At 41.2% G+C, this 16,004-nt stretch overlaps 1 protein-coding gene across 3 annotated transcripts in view; it reads right to left on the reverse strand.

The window, feature by feature from the left end:
* Positions 1 to 403: 403 nt before the first annotated feature.
* Positions 404 to 16,004, reverse strand: part of LOC133628483 (kinesin-like protein KIF2A) — a 102,020-nt gene continuing 86,419 nt past the window's right edge. For all 3 annotated transcript variants that reach the window (XM_062016695.1, XM_062016693.1, XM_062016694.1), the window contains exons 19-21: positions 15,596 to 15,697; positions 5,466 to 5,601; positions 404 to 489 (exon numbers count right to left, since the gene is read on the reverse strand). In XM_062016695.1, the coding sequence (XP_061872679.1) occupies positions 404 to 489; positions 5,466 to 5,601; positions 15,596 to 15,697 (324 nt within the window). The remainder of the gene's footprint in view (positions 490 to 5,465; positions 5,602 to 15,595; positions 15,698 to 16,004) is intronic.

The raw sequence follows: 16,004 nt of genomic DNA on the forward strand, positions 1-16,004 counted from the left end.
ATGCATGCAAACAATTTAAAATTGTACAGCTGGTCTTTGTAACGAAACTGAATATAGTTAAAAGGAAATACTGTGACTTTTTAATGGCCAGTTTTACTTCATTATTAAAAACATGGCAACTATTTCCAAACATAAATTTCAAAATTTGAATAAATGAAATATTTCAAAGTGCTTCACAGATCTGAACCCCACATGGTTGTACTGTCTGGCCTAGAAGCATTTTGTAGATATCATAGGAGCATTTCACACAAAACTAAAAATTTCATTAGGTGAATAAGAAAAAAGACATTTCTACAGACATTTCTAATGTTTTTCAAGTAGTTCTTATGGTCACTCAGTTTTGTAACAAATGTGTGCTACAGCAGTACAGATTCATAGATTCCTTTAGCAGTAGAGGCCCATTTCAAAGGGCACGTGGTCTTTTCGGGTTGATCTGTTTACTGACCTGTTCCTCCTCTTGTAGAGCTGCCCGGAAAGATTTCACTTTATCTTTAATGAAAAAGAGAGAATGAGTACTGATGTGCCTGTGCTCAATATAGATCTTGAAACTAACCCCTGATACTCCATATCCTGGCTCTAATGCACAGTGAAACATTTCTCCACAAAAATAGCTGATACTACAAACTGCAAGACAATTGATATAAGCTTAAATTCAATACTCACCATACAAACAAGGTGCTTAGCAACTTAGTCCCTTCTTAGATGCTACCTCTGTCTCTAGGCAGTATAGGTTTGGAAAATACACAACTGTATTGTGCAGCTCAAGAGGAAAGAGAAATTGTATGATTTCTGGAAGCAAGGTCAGGCTTCACAGGAAGATTACAGAGCTGTGGTTTGTATATGCAGGGAGAAGATAAAAAGGCAAAAGGTCGATTAAAGTTAAAAGTGGCCAGCGTTGTGTCAGACAACAAGGGCTTTTTAAAGTATAATAGCAAAAGGAGATCTAAAGAAAATACTGGCCTGATATTTGTTGAAGATGGGCATCTCACTAATAGGGATGAAGAAAAAGCAGGGGCATTCAATGTGTTTTTTGCCTCGGTCTTTAATAATACTAACAGACCTTGGGCTGTCCGGTCCCCTGACTAGGAGGACCATGAGCGTGGGAACAGTAGCTTTCCATTTGTGGACACTAAAGTTGTAAGGGACTAACTGTAACAGCTGAACGTTCTATGGGGACAGATGGAATTCATCCCAGAGTACCAAAGGCGTTAGTGGATGTTATGGCAGGACTCCTCTTGATCATCTACCAAAGCTGGATGAGGCCTTCTACAAACAGCTGAGAGCTGCCTCATAATCAAAATCCCTGATCCTCATGGGGGACTTCAGCCACCCTGATATTTACTGGTAAAGCCAGTAAATTATATTGGCATCAAAAGGAAGATTAGGGAGAATGTGGGCCTGCTGCTGGACAAAGAGGATGCCCTGGTGACAGATGATGCAGAGAAGACAACTACTGAATGCCTTTTTTGCTTCGATCTTTACAGCCAAGGCTGGCCCTTGGAAAGCCCAGTCCATCAAGGACAGTAGGACAGTCTGGACAACAGAGGACTTTCCCTTGTGTCATGGTTTAGCAAGGAGCTGCTTTTGCTTGGTACCAAGGGAAAGAGGTTGCAGTGAAGACCCGATAAAGAGTTCTTGGACTTTCCCCCAGATCTTGGGTTCAGACTCACCTCCAGCCCAGCTGGGCCAATCTATCTGCCATCACTATCTAAGGATGGGAATTTGAAGTGCTTGGGAGGAGGTGTAAGAGTGGTACAAGATGGAGGCGACCCCGTGGATCCCACAGTCAAGAGAAGGAGGAAGGAAGGAGGAGCAACAGACCAGAGACCCCTCTGCAACCCTTGGTGAGAACGCAGGCTGTACCTCTGCAACCCATGGAGGGCAATGGCAGGACTGAGAGCCACCAGCAGCTCCGTGTGAGTGCTACCAGACGGGCGAAAGACCCTGCAGGCCGCAGAGCAGCCCCACATGAGAGCTGCAGCCTTTGGGACGAACCCACGTCGGAGCAGCCCGTGAAATGCTGCCCTGTGTGTGAGGTACCCCGTGGAGGTCCAGGGAGGACTGACACGGAGCCCACCTGCCCTGAAGAGAGACAAAGGGCAGAAACTATCGAGAAAGGACTGACTGAAACCCCCATTCAGCGGGAAGGAGATAAAAGATACCAGGATCAGGGCTCTGAGCCCCAGAAGAGGGGAGGAGTGGGGAGAAGGTGGTCTTAAAGGGCTGATTGTACTGTTCGTCATTGTACCATTCTGTGTTGTTTTGTGTTTGTTCTGTGTTGGGGTTTTATGGTTATGTTTTAATTGGTGTTACATTAAATTATTTTCTGTTCTCTTCCCCAAGCTGAGTAGCCTGGTCTGTTTTGTCCTGGACCTTAAGCAGCAATTAAGCTTTCCCTGCCCTTTGGCAATTCTCAGGTCTTTGGTACTTGAGGCTAATCGTGGTCTTTTGTTCCCTGATTGGCCTAAACTATGACACCTTGGTAGATGAGGAAAAGGTTAAAGACTTGTTGGATAAGCTTATGTCATGGTTTAACATGACAGCCATTTCTGGTAAGGGGGAACGGGCTGTAAAGATGGCTCCTGTAAGAAGTTGCTCAAAACTCTCCCCAGCTCTGAGCCAGACTCACTTCTGGGACTGAACTATTTAGATGCCTCCACGATCACTTTTTTAAGAAGAAGCCGGAAGAGGAGGCTTCTTCCTGTTTCTTCCTTCTTCTGTCCCTTCTTCTTTTCCGACTGGTGGTGGTGCAAGGAGTGGGAAGAGAGAAACAACTATGCGGACTCCAACATCAGTGGGGAAAGAGAGGAGGAGGTGTGCTGGAGCAGTGACTCCCATGCATTCTATGGAGAGGACTGGTGAAGCCATCCTATCGAGGGTGACCAGTTGCCACAGGTGTCCCTTGGTTCAATTCTAGTGCCAGTTTTGTTCAATATTTTAATTAGCAATCTGAATGCAGGAGTTGAATGCATCATTAGCAAGTTTGCTGATGATACCCAACTGGGAGGTAGAAGAGGCCTTGCAGAGAGATCTAGGTGGATGGGAGCATTGGGCAATCATCAATAGCATGAAATTTAACAAGAACAAATGCCAGATTCTGCACCTGCCATAGATTAATGCCAGACATGAGTATAAATTGGGAGAGCATTGACTGGAGAGCAGCCCTGAAGAAAGGGATCTGGGGGTGCTGGTTGACAGCAGGGTCAATATGAGTCAGCAGGGGCATCCACAATCACTCTGGGCTACCTGTTCCAGTGTCTTGCTACCCTCACAATAATTTCTTCCTAATATTTTGCAGATATCTAATCTCTTTCAGTTTAAAACTGTCACCCCATGTCCTATCACTGCACTCCCTATTGATAAAGTGTCCCTCCCCATCTTTCTTATAGTCTCCATTAAGTACTGGAAGGCTGCTATAATGTCTCCCCAGAGGGAGTCTATCTCTTTCTGTTGCTGGGGGCTGCAGAGCTGAATGCAGTACTCCGAGTCTCATGTAAGTGGCTTAGAGGGGGAGAATCACCTCCCTCAGCCTGCTGGCCACACTTCTTTTGATGTGATTGGCTTTCTGGACTGTGAGCACACATTGATGGCTCATATTCAGTTTTTATCCACTACCACCACCAAGTTCTTCTCCACAGGGCTGCTCTCAATCCACTCATCACCCAGCCTGTATCCACGGTTGGGATTGCTCTGACCTAAGGGTGAGACTCTGCACTTGGCCTTGTTGAACTTCATGAGGTTTGCACAGGCCTAACACTCCAGCCTGTCAACGTCCCACTGTATGGCATCCTTTCTCTCTAGAGTATCAGTTGCACCACTCAGCTTGGTGTCATCTGCAAACTTGCTCAGGGTGCTCTCAATCCCACTGTCCATGTCCCCAACAAGGATATTAAATAATACTGGTCCCAATATGGATCCCTGAGGGACACCACTCATCACTGGTCTTCACCCAGACATCGAGCCATTGACTGCAACTGTAGAAGTGCAATCATCCAGCCAAGTCCTTATCTAGCTAGTGGTCCATTCATCAAATCCATGTCTCTCCATTTTAGAGACGATGATGTTGTGCAGGACAATTTTTCTATAAATGTGAAAAGCATTTGTGATTAAATTTTGGAAGTAAATAGATAAATGCATCATTTGTTTCATCATAACTAGCACAGGAATGAGAGAATCCTGAGAAAGGAAGTATGGCATCTTTTCATATATCTATTTCCCCTCTTCCCCATTCCCCAGTAATATGCCGAAGAATGGGAAGAAGGAAACAAAAATTATAGCATTAAAAAGTCAGACCCAAAGTGATGGGAATAAAAGTTGAAATATTCAGTGACTGTTATCTGTCATGAGCATAACACAGAAGTTACTGAGAGAAAGAATGTTTGACTTAACAATTTTTCCCTCTTGTAAAGCTATACATCCTGCCTGTAAAGATGTAAGGATATCTTGGATACAATTTATCTCCAGTATCTAATTAGATACTATTAGCAGTATCTAATAAGTTTTGGAAGAATGTGGAGTCACCTAAAGTGTTTTGTTACTGCTGATGTCTCAAATTGTCTTTTCCTGAAGAGGAAGCCATCATCCATAAGAAGCAAAGGAATGTACATCTAATTCTTTGCTAAAGTATATTAGTGCCTATATATGCTTACAAGGCAAGCAGGCCACATCTGATTTGCTTGATGTGTTCTGTCTTACAGCAGATACTCAGACTGAGTAAAAAGCAAGGTTTTATCTTATAAGGTATTTTGTAACATAGCTAAAAAAAAACCCATAGAAAAAATACCTTTAATTTTTACCAGTATAGCATGTCTGCTGGAATCCAAATAGATATAGAAACTAAAATGAAAAATTTATCTCCTAATTAATCAGCTGACATTCTGAATTTAGAAGTCGAGTGGAAGAGTCAGTTTTGGAAACTAAGCATTATCTGCAGTTTGTTTTTCAACAAAGAGGAGTTGACAGCATTCAACTGCTATTGAAGGCTGCTGAAGGAAAAAGTAGACTAACAGCCAAGCTACTCAGAGCTCGATGCTATTCTTAAGCACAGACTGAAAAACAACAGTAGGCTCCCTGCTACACTACAGAGTGCAATAGAGCAGAAACCGGTAGTTCCTACTTTTTCCTCATTGAATTACCTTCTTTTTTCATATAGTTCTTTAGATTTTCTTTTTCCTTCTTTTATTGTTTTAGAACCAGGAAAAAAAAATAAAGTTTCAGGATCAAGTTTATATTCCTGGAGGTAAAGCAGAGACTCTTCCTTTAAACTAGGATGAACTGAACACAGTTGTGAACTTGTTCTTAGGCAGCAGCATAAATGTTCTTTCCATAGCACATTGCAGGATAGCATAAGGTGAAAAAAAAAGAAGACCCCAAAACATAACGATACTCTTTTTGTTCTCCTCATTCTTACTGCAAGTCTCCATGGCATATGAAAATGTGATTAAAAGTGATTAAAAGAAATCTACCTCTAAGTTCGGTCAGAATATCAATTTTTTGCTCTAGAATTGCTTCAAGTTGGGTAGCGTAAGAATCCACATCGTAATCTACTTCTTCTGTCATCTCAAGAAGACCTTTTTCATCTTCCAGCCATCTAATAGATTCCTAGATAAAAGTAAAAAAAAAAAATACTAAATACATTAGCAAAGCTTCAACACAAGTTTCAAGACAAAGAGATGAATTACTCCTTTTCTCAGAATGACCACACTTTTACTGTCTAGTCACCTTATTATAGCAGATTTCAATCCTAAAATGAATCCTTATTCCTTATTCATCAAAATTGTATCTTTTCTATGTAGTTTCTTAATTCCAATCGTCATGCCAACAATATATAAGACCCAGCTACTCGAGTTCTCTTCAAATACAGAACATTAGGTAGTTGTAGAACTAAGAAACTCAACTTTATGTCATGATTGTGTCCCCTAAGACAGATATTAAACTTTGAAGCCAGGCTTCAATTTTAAGTATGGGCTGGTTGACACTAACTATAATCACTGTCATTGCTAAGATAATTCTGTCCATACTCAAAATCAGGTTTGAGAGAAGCTGTATAAAAAAGATCTATTTTAAGCTCTCTGTTGCATGAACTAACTCCTCAGACAAATAAGAGTACTGCACAGGTTGGTTAAAGCAGCTCTTGGGCACCTTTGCACTCTGAATATTACAAAAAAAAAGGAGGTGGGGGGAAATTTTGCAGCAAAGAAGAATGCAAGCAGGAGCTTAAAGCTTACAGAATCATGCAAAACTGTGATCAGTAGAACTGACCTCATTAGAAATGCTTTGACTTTTAAAAAGAAAGCAGCTGACAGTTCTAGGTATGCTGGGTATGAAATACTAAAAATCTTTCCCTCTGTACTCAATAGTCTAAGTATTATTGAAAGCATAGTCTAAATCCCTTTGTCATGGTTTGACATGACAGCCTTTTCTGGTAAGGGGGAAGGGTCTGTAAAGATGGCTCCTGTAAGAAGTTGCTCAAAACTCTCCCCAGCTCTGAGCCACACTCACGTCTGGGGCTGAGCCATTTAGAAACCTCCATGATCACTTTTAAAGAAGAAGCCAGAAGAGCGGGATTCATCCTGTTTCGTCTTCTTCTGCCCCTTCTTCTTTTCCGCTGGTGGTGGTGCAAGGAGTGGGAAGAGTGAGAGAAAGAACCATGCAGACTCCAAGGTCAGTGAGGAAAGAGAGGAGGAAGTGTGCTGGAGCAGAGACTCCCCTGCATTCTATGGAGAGGACTGGTGAACCTGTGATTTGTTTGCATTTTGTTAAAGATGCCACATCAAGGGCAGAGACTCATTTTGCTAAAAACCCCAGACCAGGGGCAGAGACTCATTTTGCTAAAGAAGACCCTGTGCCCTGACTGGAGGAGTCCATGTCCCGTGGGGGGGACCCAATCACTTTGTTACAGACTCCGAGCCAGGGGCAGTGATTCTCTTCATTAAAACTATGGCCAGAGGAGGCTGTGTCACGTGGGAGGGACCCAATATTCACAGAAGCTGTAACTATGGGGAGGAACCCACGACAAAGAAGTTTGTTCAAATTATGCCCAGAAGAGGCTATGTCCCAAGGGAGGTACCCTGTATCTGCAGAAACTGCTACTGTGGAGAAGAATCCACACCAGAGATATTCACTAAGGACTGCATCCTGTGTGAGGGACCCCATATTGGAGCAGGGGAAGAATGCCAGGAGTCGTCCTCATCTGAGAAGACAGAAGCGGAAGAAACCATCTGTGAGAGACTGACCACATCCCCAATTCCCTGCCCACCTGAGCCATTAAGGGGGGAGGAGGTAGAGATATCAGGAGCAGTGAGCTGAGCCCAGGAAGAAAGGAGGGATGGGGGAGGGAGATCTTAAAGTCCTGGTTGTAATTTTCTCATCATCCTAGTCCCTTTTTGCTTTTACTTCATTCTGTTTCTTGTAGGTAGTAGAATCAACTTTCCTGTTTTCCTCTCTAAGTTGAGCACTGGAGTCTGTTTTGCCTGGAACCATAATTGGCAGCGAGCCCTCCCTGCCCTTGTCTTAATCCACAACAACCTTGCTTATCTTTTTCCTCCCATTTCACTGGGCCCTCCGCCATCCTAACGAGGGTGGGGGTAAATGGGGGGCACCGAGCGAGAGACTGTCATGGTGCTTCTGTGCTAGCTGGGCCAAACCACGACACCCTTGAATGTTTTGTTGGCTTTCAGGACAGGTGGAGCTCACATTGAGATAGGATTCATGGGGGACTATCTTCCATGGGTGTCAGAGACCAGCTCTTTCCAGGACGATGAAGGACAGGCGGACCACTGCTCTTAGGGCAAGTGATAGTTTATTACTTCTTCATAGGCTCTTTTATAGTCATTACATATCGCAAAGATCATCGGTTCACATCAACAAACAATATGAATATGTGCAGTTTCTATATGCTACAAAACAATCAAGTATTATTTTACAAAATTTATGATGTTGTTTACCACATATCTTTAATGCATGTTCCGTGACTACAAGACATCTGGTACTGTTACTATCGCTTACTCTAAACACAGAATGTGCTTGGTAAAACCAGGGCTTTGTTCTCATGAAACCAACCCTTTCAGGCAGGTTCCCAGAAACGATTAACCCTTACCAAGCAAATCCTTTCGAGGGCCATTCTACTCTTTCAGGCAGAGTGGTCTCATCATTTCACCCTTTTTCTTTTTATTCAGTATGTATTGTAGCAGGAACATGTTGTGTAGTCATTAGTTGTAATTTTTTAATTTTTATACTTGATTGTTTTAACATATCATATATTGTACGGAACATGCAAGGCAACGCTACAATCAATACCACTATACATAAAGCTGCTCCTATAAGGCCATAGATTCCTTTATAAAATGAAGATAGTGATGGAAAAGAAGCCTTTAATATGCTAACAAAATCGTGAGCACGTTGGGCAAGAGGTAATTGCAATTCTTCTACATTTTGTAAGGAGAGAATTTCTCCATGCAATTGTTTTAGATTAATTGAAGAGTTAGCATTATTCCATATTCCTGACAAATGTTTTTGTATCTTAGGCCAATCATAACAAGATTGGTTCCATTGAACTGGTGTCACACAGATGGCTTTATATGCCGCATGACATGACAGTGATTCTTTGATGGCTAAAGCTTGAATTTCTTGACCCATAAGATTAACTGTGTCATATAACGCATTTAATTTTCTTTCAATCTTATCATCCCATAACGCTTGTTCTTTCAAAGTATCAATCATAGTTTCAGAAATGTTGTTTATATATTGCGCAGTTTGAATGCTAGTAGTTAAAGATATGGCAGCCATGGTAGTAACTGATATGGCAGTTATTATCGCAAGAACTCCTGCTATTATCATACCTACAATTCGTTTTTGACGCATAAGTGCTTGAGTCACAATAGTTAGCACTTCAGAGCCTTCATCAGCATACCAGTCATGTGTTAAATTGACGGGTAAAAACACATATGGTGGTTGTTTTAACATAACAAAATTCAAGAGAAGAGTTAACACAATTAGATAAAACACAATTTGTACAATTTACAGAGTGATCTGTTGTATTTATAATTAGTGTAAATCCACTCAAAAATACATAAGGTTCTGGTACACATGCTTGAAACCAAATCTCAGTAATCAAGATTTTGTTGTTGTTGTCGAGGTTGTCGTGGTGTCAGCATTAGGTGTTGAAACCTCTTTCGGAACTTGCCTTTCTTCGTTTTTGGCATGTCGAACACAGCGTTCCGGAATCCACCGAGGTACAGGCTCATCTGTTGGGAAAATACAAACATACCCTCTTCCCCATAATAAAACTGGGTCAGGGCCTCTCATAGATCCATCTTTCCACAACACTGCAGGTTTCTGCTGAGCTGGGGATTGCCAATGACGATCAGCAGCTGAAAGGCCAGCTGCATCGAGAGTAAAAAAGTTTAAAACAAAAAGAGCATGATTTAACAAAGACAAAGGAGTGTCCTTAATCCCCCATGTCCCCGTTTTTAATTTCTTTAGTTGTGTTTTCAGAGTAAGATTAAAGCGTTCAATCATGCCTTGACCCTGTGGATTATAAGGAATCCCTGTTTTATGTATGATAGAAAAATGAGCACAAAATTTTGCAAATTTAGCACTAGTATATGCTGGGCCATTATCTGTCTTGATAGTCTTTGGTATACCTAATATTGAAAAGCAGTGTAATAAGTGTGAGATCACTTGTGCGGCTGATTCTCCCGATAAAGGAGTAGCTACTGCAAAATGAGAAAAAGTATCAAGGGTTACATGGATATAAGAGAGGCGGCCAAAAGAAGGATAATGAGTAACATCCATCTGCCAGAGATCATTAGGTAAAAGACCTCGAGGATTAACTCCATAATGAGGAATTGGTAAAAAAGAAACACACGAAGAACATGTTCGAACAATTTCTCTGGCTTGTTCTCGAGAGATATGGCACATACGTTGTAGAGTAGCTGCAGGTAAGTGATGCAGAGAGTGCAAACGCTGGGCTTCTGCAACAGTAGCAACAGTAAAACGAGTTAACAAATCAGCCTGATTGTTGCCGTGACTCAAAGGTCCAGGTAATTTAGAGTGACTACGAATGTGTCCTACAAAAAGAGGTGCATCTCTTATTATTAAGAGAGATTGAATCAAACCAAAATATCGTTGTATAAAAGAAACTTTAGAAGCTATGACAGGAACTGTTTCTAAAAATTGTAATGAAGTGACAATGTAACGACTATCAGAATAGATATTCAAAGGTTCAGAAAATTTCAACAGTGCTTGATAAATAGCATACAACTCAGTCATTTGTGCAGAAACATTCTCTAATTTCCAAACATAATGATCTGTAGGGGTATACAAAACTGCTTGTCCATTAGATGATCCATCTGTAAAAACAGTCAATGCTCCTGTTATAGGAGCTCCTTTAACAACCCTAGGAAAAGCTAAAGAATGATAGGTAGCAAAACTAAGACTAAGAATTTTATCAGAAGGGAACTTTTGTGTTATTTCTCCAGGAAAAGCAGCTAAAGCTACAGCAAAATCGTCTACAGTGGCCATCAGCCAAGTAATTTGAGCAGGTGTGTATGGAATTCCAATTACTGCTGGCTCTCTCCCAAGATGAGTAATACATAACTTTCGTCCTTGTTTAATTCGTTCTGCTATCTTTTGAGGATATGAAACAAGAACTCCTTTTGTAGAGTGAGATCCGTGTACCCAACACAAAACACCATCCTGATACAGGACTCCTGTAGGAGTCATTACTGTAGGCAAGATATATAAAGAGAAAGACTTTGTTATGTCTGCATATTGTAATTGAGCATTTTCTATGGCTTTTTCAACCAATCGAAGAGCTTGTTTTCCCTCTTCTGTTAACTTGCGAGGAGAAGTAGGATCAGGGTTTCCCTCAAGTATTTTAAAAAGAGGATGCAAATCGGCTGTCGTTAACTTAAGAAAAGATCTGAGCCAATTAATGTCTCCCAAAAGTTTCTGAAAATCATTCAGAGTTGTCAAAGAATTTGTTCGTATGGCAATTTTTTGTGGCATAAAAGATTTAGGATATAGTTGAAACCCCAAATATTGAAAAGGATATGATTTTTGTACTTTTTCTTGTGCTATTTTCAAACCATGTTTAGTTAACATCTGTTCAATATGAGCATAAGCATGTTGCAACTTATCGATAGATGAGGCTGCTAAAAGAATATCATCCATATAATGGATACAAAGAACATCAGGAAATTGTTGTCTAGTCGCTTTTATACTTTCATGAACAAATTTTTGACAAAGAGTAGGACTATTAGCCATTCCTTGGGGCAATACTTTCCATTGATAGCGTTCCATAGGTTCACTAAAATTTATGGATGGAATGCTAAAAGCAAATCGACATTTGTCATCTGGATGTAAGGGGATAGTGTAAAAACAATCTTTTAAGTCAATAATTATTTTTTCAAAATTTTGAGGAATGGCAATAGGACTGGGCAAACCAGGTTGTAACGCTCCCATGGTACACATTGTTTTATTAACTTCTCTCAAATCCTGGAGAAGTCGCCATTTCCCCGACTTCTTTTTTATAACAAAAATAGGTGAATTCCATGGTGATGTAGAAGGTTCTATATGACCTAATTGCAATTGTTCAGCTACTAATTGACGAGCAGCTTGCAACTTTTCTTTAGTTAAAGGCCATTGATCAACCCAAACAGGTTGATCTGATTTCCAACAGATTTTATCTGCATACATAGTTACTGATAAATTTATCAAGCTAACTGCTAGGCGTATAGAGGTATGCACCCATTTGTGTCAAGATGTCTCGGCCCCAGAGGTTAAGAGGTAAGCTTTCTAGTACATATGGTTGAATGGTACCAGAGTGTCCCTCATTATCCGTCCAATTTAAAATCTTACAGCTTTGAAGAGGCAAATTTGCAACCCCAATTCCTTTTAGATCAGCTGAGGCATGCTGTAAGGGCCATTCTTTTGGCCATTGTTTTAAAGTCATTACCGATACATCTGCTCCGGTGTCCAAGAGTCCCGTAAAAACTCTATCGTTAATAGTTAACTGAAGTTCAGGTCTCTGATGATTGATGGGCTGTAAAAAATAAACGTCAGTAGATCCAAAACCGCCTGTTCCCCGAATGCGGGAATCAGCTTTTCCTATAGATGAAATATAAGGAATTAAAAGCAACTGTGCAATCTTTGTTCCTGCAGGTAGATTAAAGACAGAAGTTTCAGATTGTAACATAACTTTTAACTCTCCTTCATAATCACAATCAATTAGGCCTGGTATAACTCGCAATCCTTTCATGCTCAGACTGCTTCGGACCCCACACTGTAGCAGTGGGAAGTGTGAGTCCTCCTCCCCCTGAGAGGAAGCAGCAGCAAAGACCATCTGTAATGAACTGACTGTAACCCTCATTCCCTGTCCCCCTGCACCGCTTGTGGGGGAGGAGGTAGAAACCTGGGAAGAAAGGAGGGGTGGAGGGAGGTGTTTTAAGATTATTTATTTATTTCTCATTTTTCTGCTTTGTTTTGATTGTTCATTAATAAATCAAAGCATTTCTCCCCAAGTTGAGTCTGTTTTGCCTGTGACGGTAATTGCTGAGTGATCTCCCTGTCCTTATCTTGACTCATGAGCCCTTTATTATATTTCTTTCTCCCCTGTCCATTGGAGAAGGAGGAGTGATAGAACGACTTGGTGGACATCTGGCACCCAGTCAGGGCTAAACCACCACACAAAGGAAGACCAACACCTCTAGAGCATGATTCATTCAGTTGATCTATTTTAGACATTTTTGTTAGGATAGGATGTTTTGTATCCCAGAATTGACAACTTCCAGTAGAAAGCAGAGAGACAACAACTTCTGCGTGTTACAATTTGTAGATTTTGTATTGATGCAGCCCATCTCCACTCACAGCATAAACTAACAAGCCATGCTGCAAATGAAGGGAGCTGAGGCTCAGACACATTTCCTTCTAATGACTGCTGTGAGGAGCAGTAATCTCCAGCATAAAGCCAGATGGACACACAGAGGCAGTAACATCTTAAACTAATACAGCTTGTCTCTCCAGAAGCTGCAAACATTAGGACACAGCTATGGTATATAGCATAAGACTTACACTTCTGAATGTTTTATTGAGGCCTAATATTCCATAATTAAATCTCTACATCTGTTGTAAAATGTGTTATTTCGCATCCTACTGTATTACATGATGTCCTTGTTCTGACTGGGATAGTTAATTTTCTCCCCAGTAGCTGGTACAGGGCTGTGTTTTGGATTTAGTGCGAGAATTATGTTGATAACACACTGATGTTTTAGTTGTTACTAAGCAGGGTTTATCCTAAGTGAAGGACTTCTCAGTTTCCCATGCTCTGCCACTGAGGAGATGCACAAGAAGCCGGGAGGGAAGGTGGCCAGGACAGCTGACCCAAACTAGCCAAAAGGCTGTTCCATACTATAGGACTCCATGCCTAGTATATAAACTGGGGGGAGCTGGCCAGGAGGGGTGGATTGCTGCTCAGTCACCAGTCAGTGAGTAGTGAGCAATTGCATTGTGCATCACTTGATGGGTTTTTTTTCTCCTTGAGTTTTAATTCTCTCTTTTTGTTATATTCATTTTCATTACTATTATTATTATATTTTAGTTTAGCTATTAAACTGTTATCTCAACCAACAAGTTTTTTTTTTTTCCAATCTTCCTCATCCCATTTGGAGGGGAAGGAGTGAGCAAGCAGCTGCGTGGTGCTTAGTTGTTGGCTGGGGTTAAACCATGACACACATCAGTGTTCCATTAAATTAGGTATCTAAGTTGAGGAGATGTGTGTATTCCCTATAGATTTAACATTTTGATGTTTTCTTGCAGCAGATATGCCTTCCTAAAGATTCTAAGGTTATGAACAAGTCACATTTCCTTCTGAAAACTAGTAACTCATTATTACAATTTTTTGTGAATGTAAAAGGCTCCATGGTGCTGACCAATATCAAGGCAGTATTCCTTCAAAAGACCCTGACTAATATCAAGTGAAAACATTTATGTATCTGTAAAAAGGAAGCAAATAGGCAGTTAGAAATATATTTGTTTCTTCTGGATGTCAGTATCTCAGAAGAAGATGTCACAGAAGGATGTTTAGAGGAGATACTTTGAGGGAGTATCGCAGACATGACTGTCATGGTTTTGTGAGGAGACGCTTTTGCTTGGTAACAGGGGGAAGGGATTGCAGTGCAGACACGGTAAAGAGTTCTCAGACTTTCCTCCCAGCTCTTGGGTTCAGACCCACCTCCAGCCCAGATAGGTCAATCTGGCGCCTCTGTGATCATTATTAAAGGACGGGAATTTGAAGTACTTGGGAGGAGATGTAAGAGTGGTACAAGATGGAGGCAACCATGCAGACCCCACAGTCAAGAGAAGGAGAAAGGAAGCAGGAGCAACAGACCAGAGATCCCTCTGCAATCCGTGGTGAGAATGCAGGCTGTACCCCTGCAACCCATGGAGGGCAATGGCAGGCCTGAGAGCCACCAGCAGCTCCGGGTGAGTGCGCCTGGATGGGCAAGAGACTGTGAGGAGGCGGCCATGGCGCAGGTCGTGCTGGAGAGCCTGTGGGCCGCAGAGCAGACCCACACAAGAGGTGGAAAGGAGCTGTAGGCCTTTGGGATGTACACACATTGGAGCGGCCTGTGCAGGGCTGCCCATTGTGTGAGTTACCCTGCGGAGGAGCAGGGAGGACCGATGAGGAGCCCACCTGCCCTGAGGCAGAAGTCATTTGGAATAGACTGACTGAAACCTGCCCCCCTGAGCCATTCAGTGGGGAAGAGAAAAAGACACCAGGATCAGGGCTCTGAGCCTGGGAAGAGGGGAGGGGTGGGGAGAAGGTGGTCTTAAAGGGCTGGTTGTGCTCTTCATTATTGTACTACTCTGCGTTGTTTTGTGTTGATTATGTTTTGGGGTTTTGCGGTTATGTTTTAGTTGGTGTTGGGTTAAATTATTTTGTTTTCTTCCCCAAGCTGAGTAGCCTTATCTGTTTTGTCTGGGACCATGAGCAACAATTAAGCCCTCCCTGCCCTTTGGCAATTCTCAGGTCTTTGGTACTTGAGGCTAATCATGGTCTTTTGCCCCTGGATGGGCCTAAACCAGGACAATGACCAAACAAATGATGCTGATAGAGAAATTACTGTATAGAAACATTACTAATAATTGCCAGCTTTGGCATAGGAATATTGACATCAATTAGACAGTGAAATTGAAAATTTCAAGATCAATCTGAGTAAATTCCCTGAAACTAGAAAAAAAATTCAGAAAATATAGTAAATAGTTAAAACAGTAAAAAGAAAATAGCAGCTTTTCTTACATTGAATGCAATCTATTTAGGAATGTTTCTTGAGAAGGAAAATTTTACTAAATTTCTGGGATGATAGAAAAATAAGTTTCTCTCATCATGAGGACAAAGATTAATGGCTATGGGATCTAAACATCTGTTCCTATTTGTTTGCTGCAATGGGCTTAGTGTAATAAAAAAATTTAGAAATCTCTGACAGCAACAGAATGACCAGATGATATCCTACATCTTCAAGAGTATGTACTTTTATTGGGAAAACCTGAATTCCCGGATTATGATAAAACAAAGTAGAGCTCCATCTTTTACCTGGAAGACAGCTCTGTGTTCTTCTACTACTTGCTCTTCCATTTCTACCATTTGTGACACAGCTTCATGGAAAGTAAACAACTGTGGAGAAACTTCCTCTTCCTAAAAACAATGGTTAAGTTAGTCTGAAAAGAATTGTGGCCACAGGAAATATATAGAATGTGATCCATCTCATCACAGAACATGAAAAGAAATATGCAGAAAGCAGAATCTGTCAAAAATAAAACTTAATACTTCTAAAAAGAAAATCTCCAGAAATACATGGAGAGGGCAATAAATTCAAAATGTTCACAGAGTTAATTCATATGCATTAAAAATTTCCAGGCACTAGTCCTAGTGGATACTGGGAAACAGAATATTCCACATGAAAAAAACCCAAATTAAAATAGTGTGAGGAAGAAGTTAGAAG

This window comes from Colius striatus, chromosome W (genome assembly GCF_028858725.1).
Source record: "Colius striatus isolate bColStr4 chromosome W, bColStr4.1.hap1, whole genome shotgun sequence".
In the NCBI taxonomy this organism is placed as follows: Eukaryota; Metazoa; Chordata; class Aves; order Coliiformes; family Coliidae; genus Colius; species Colius striatus.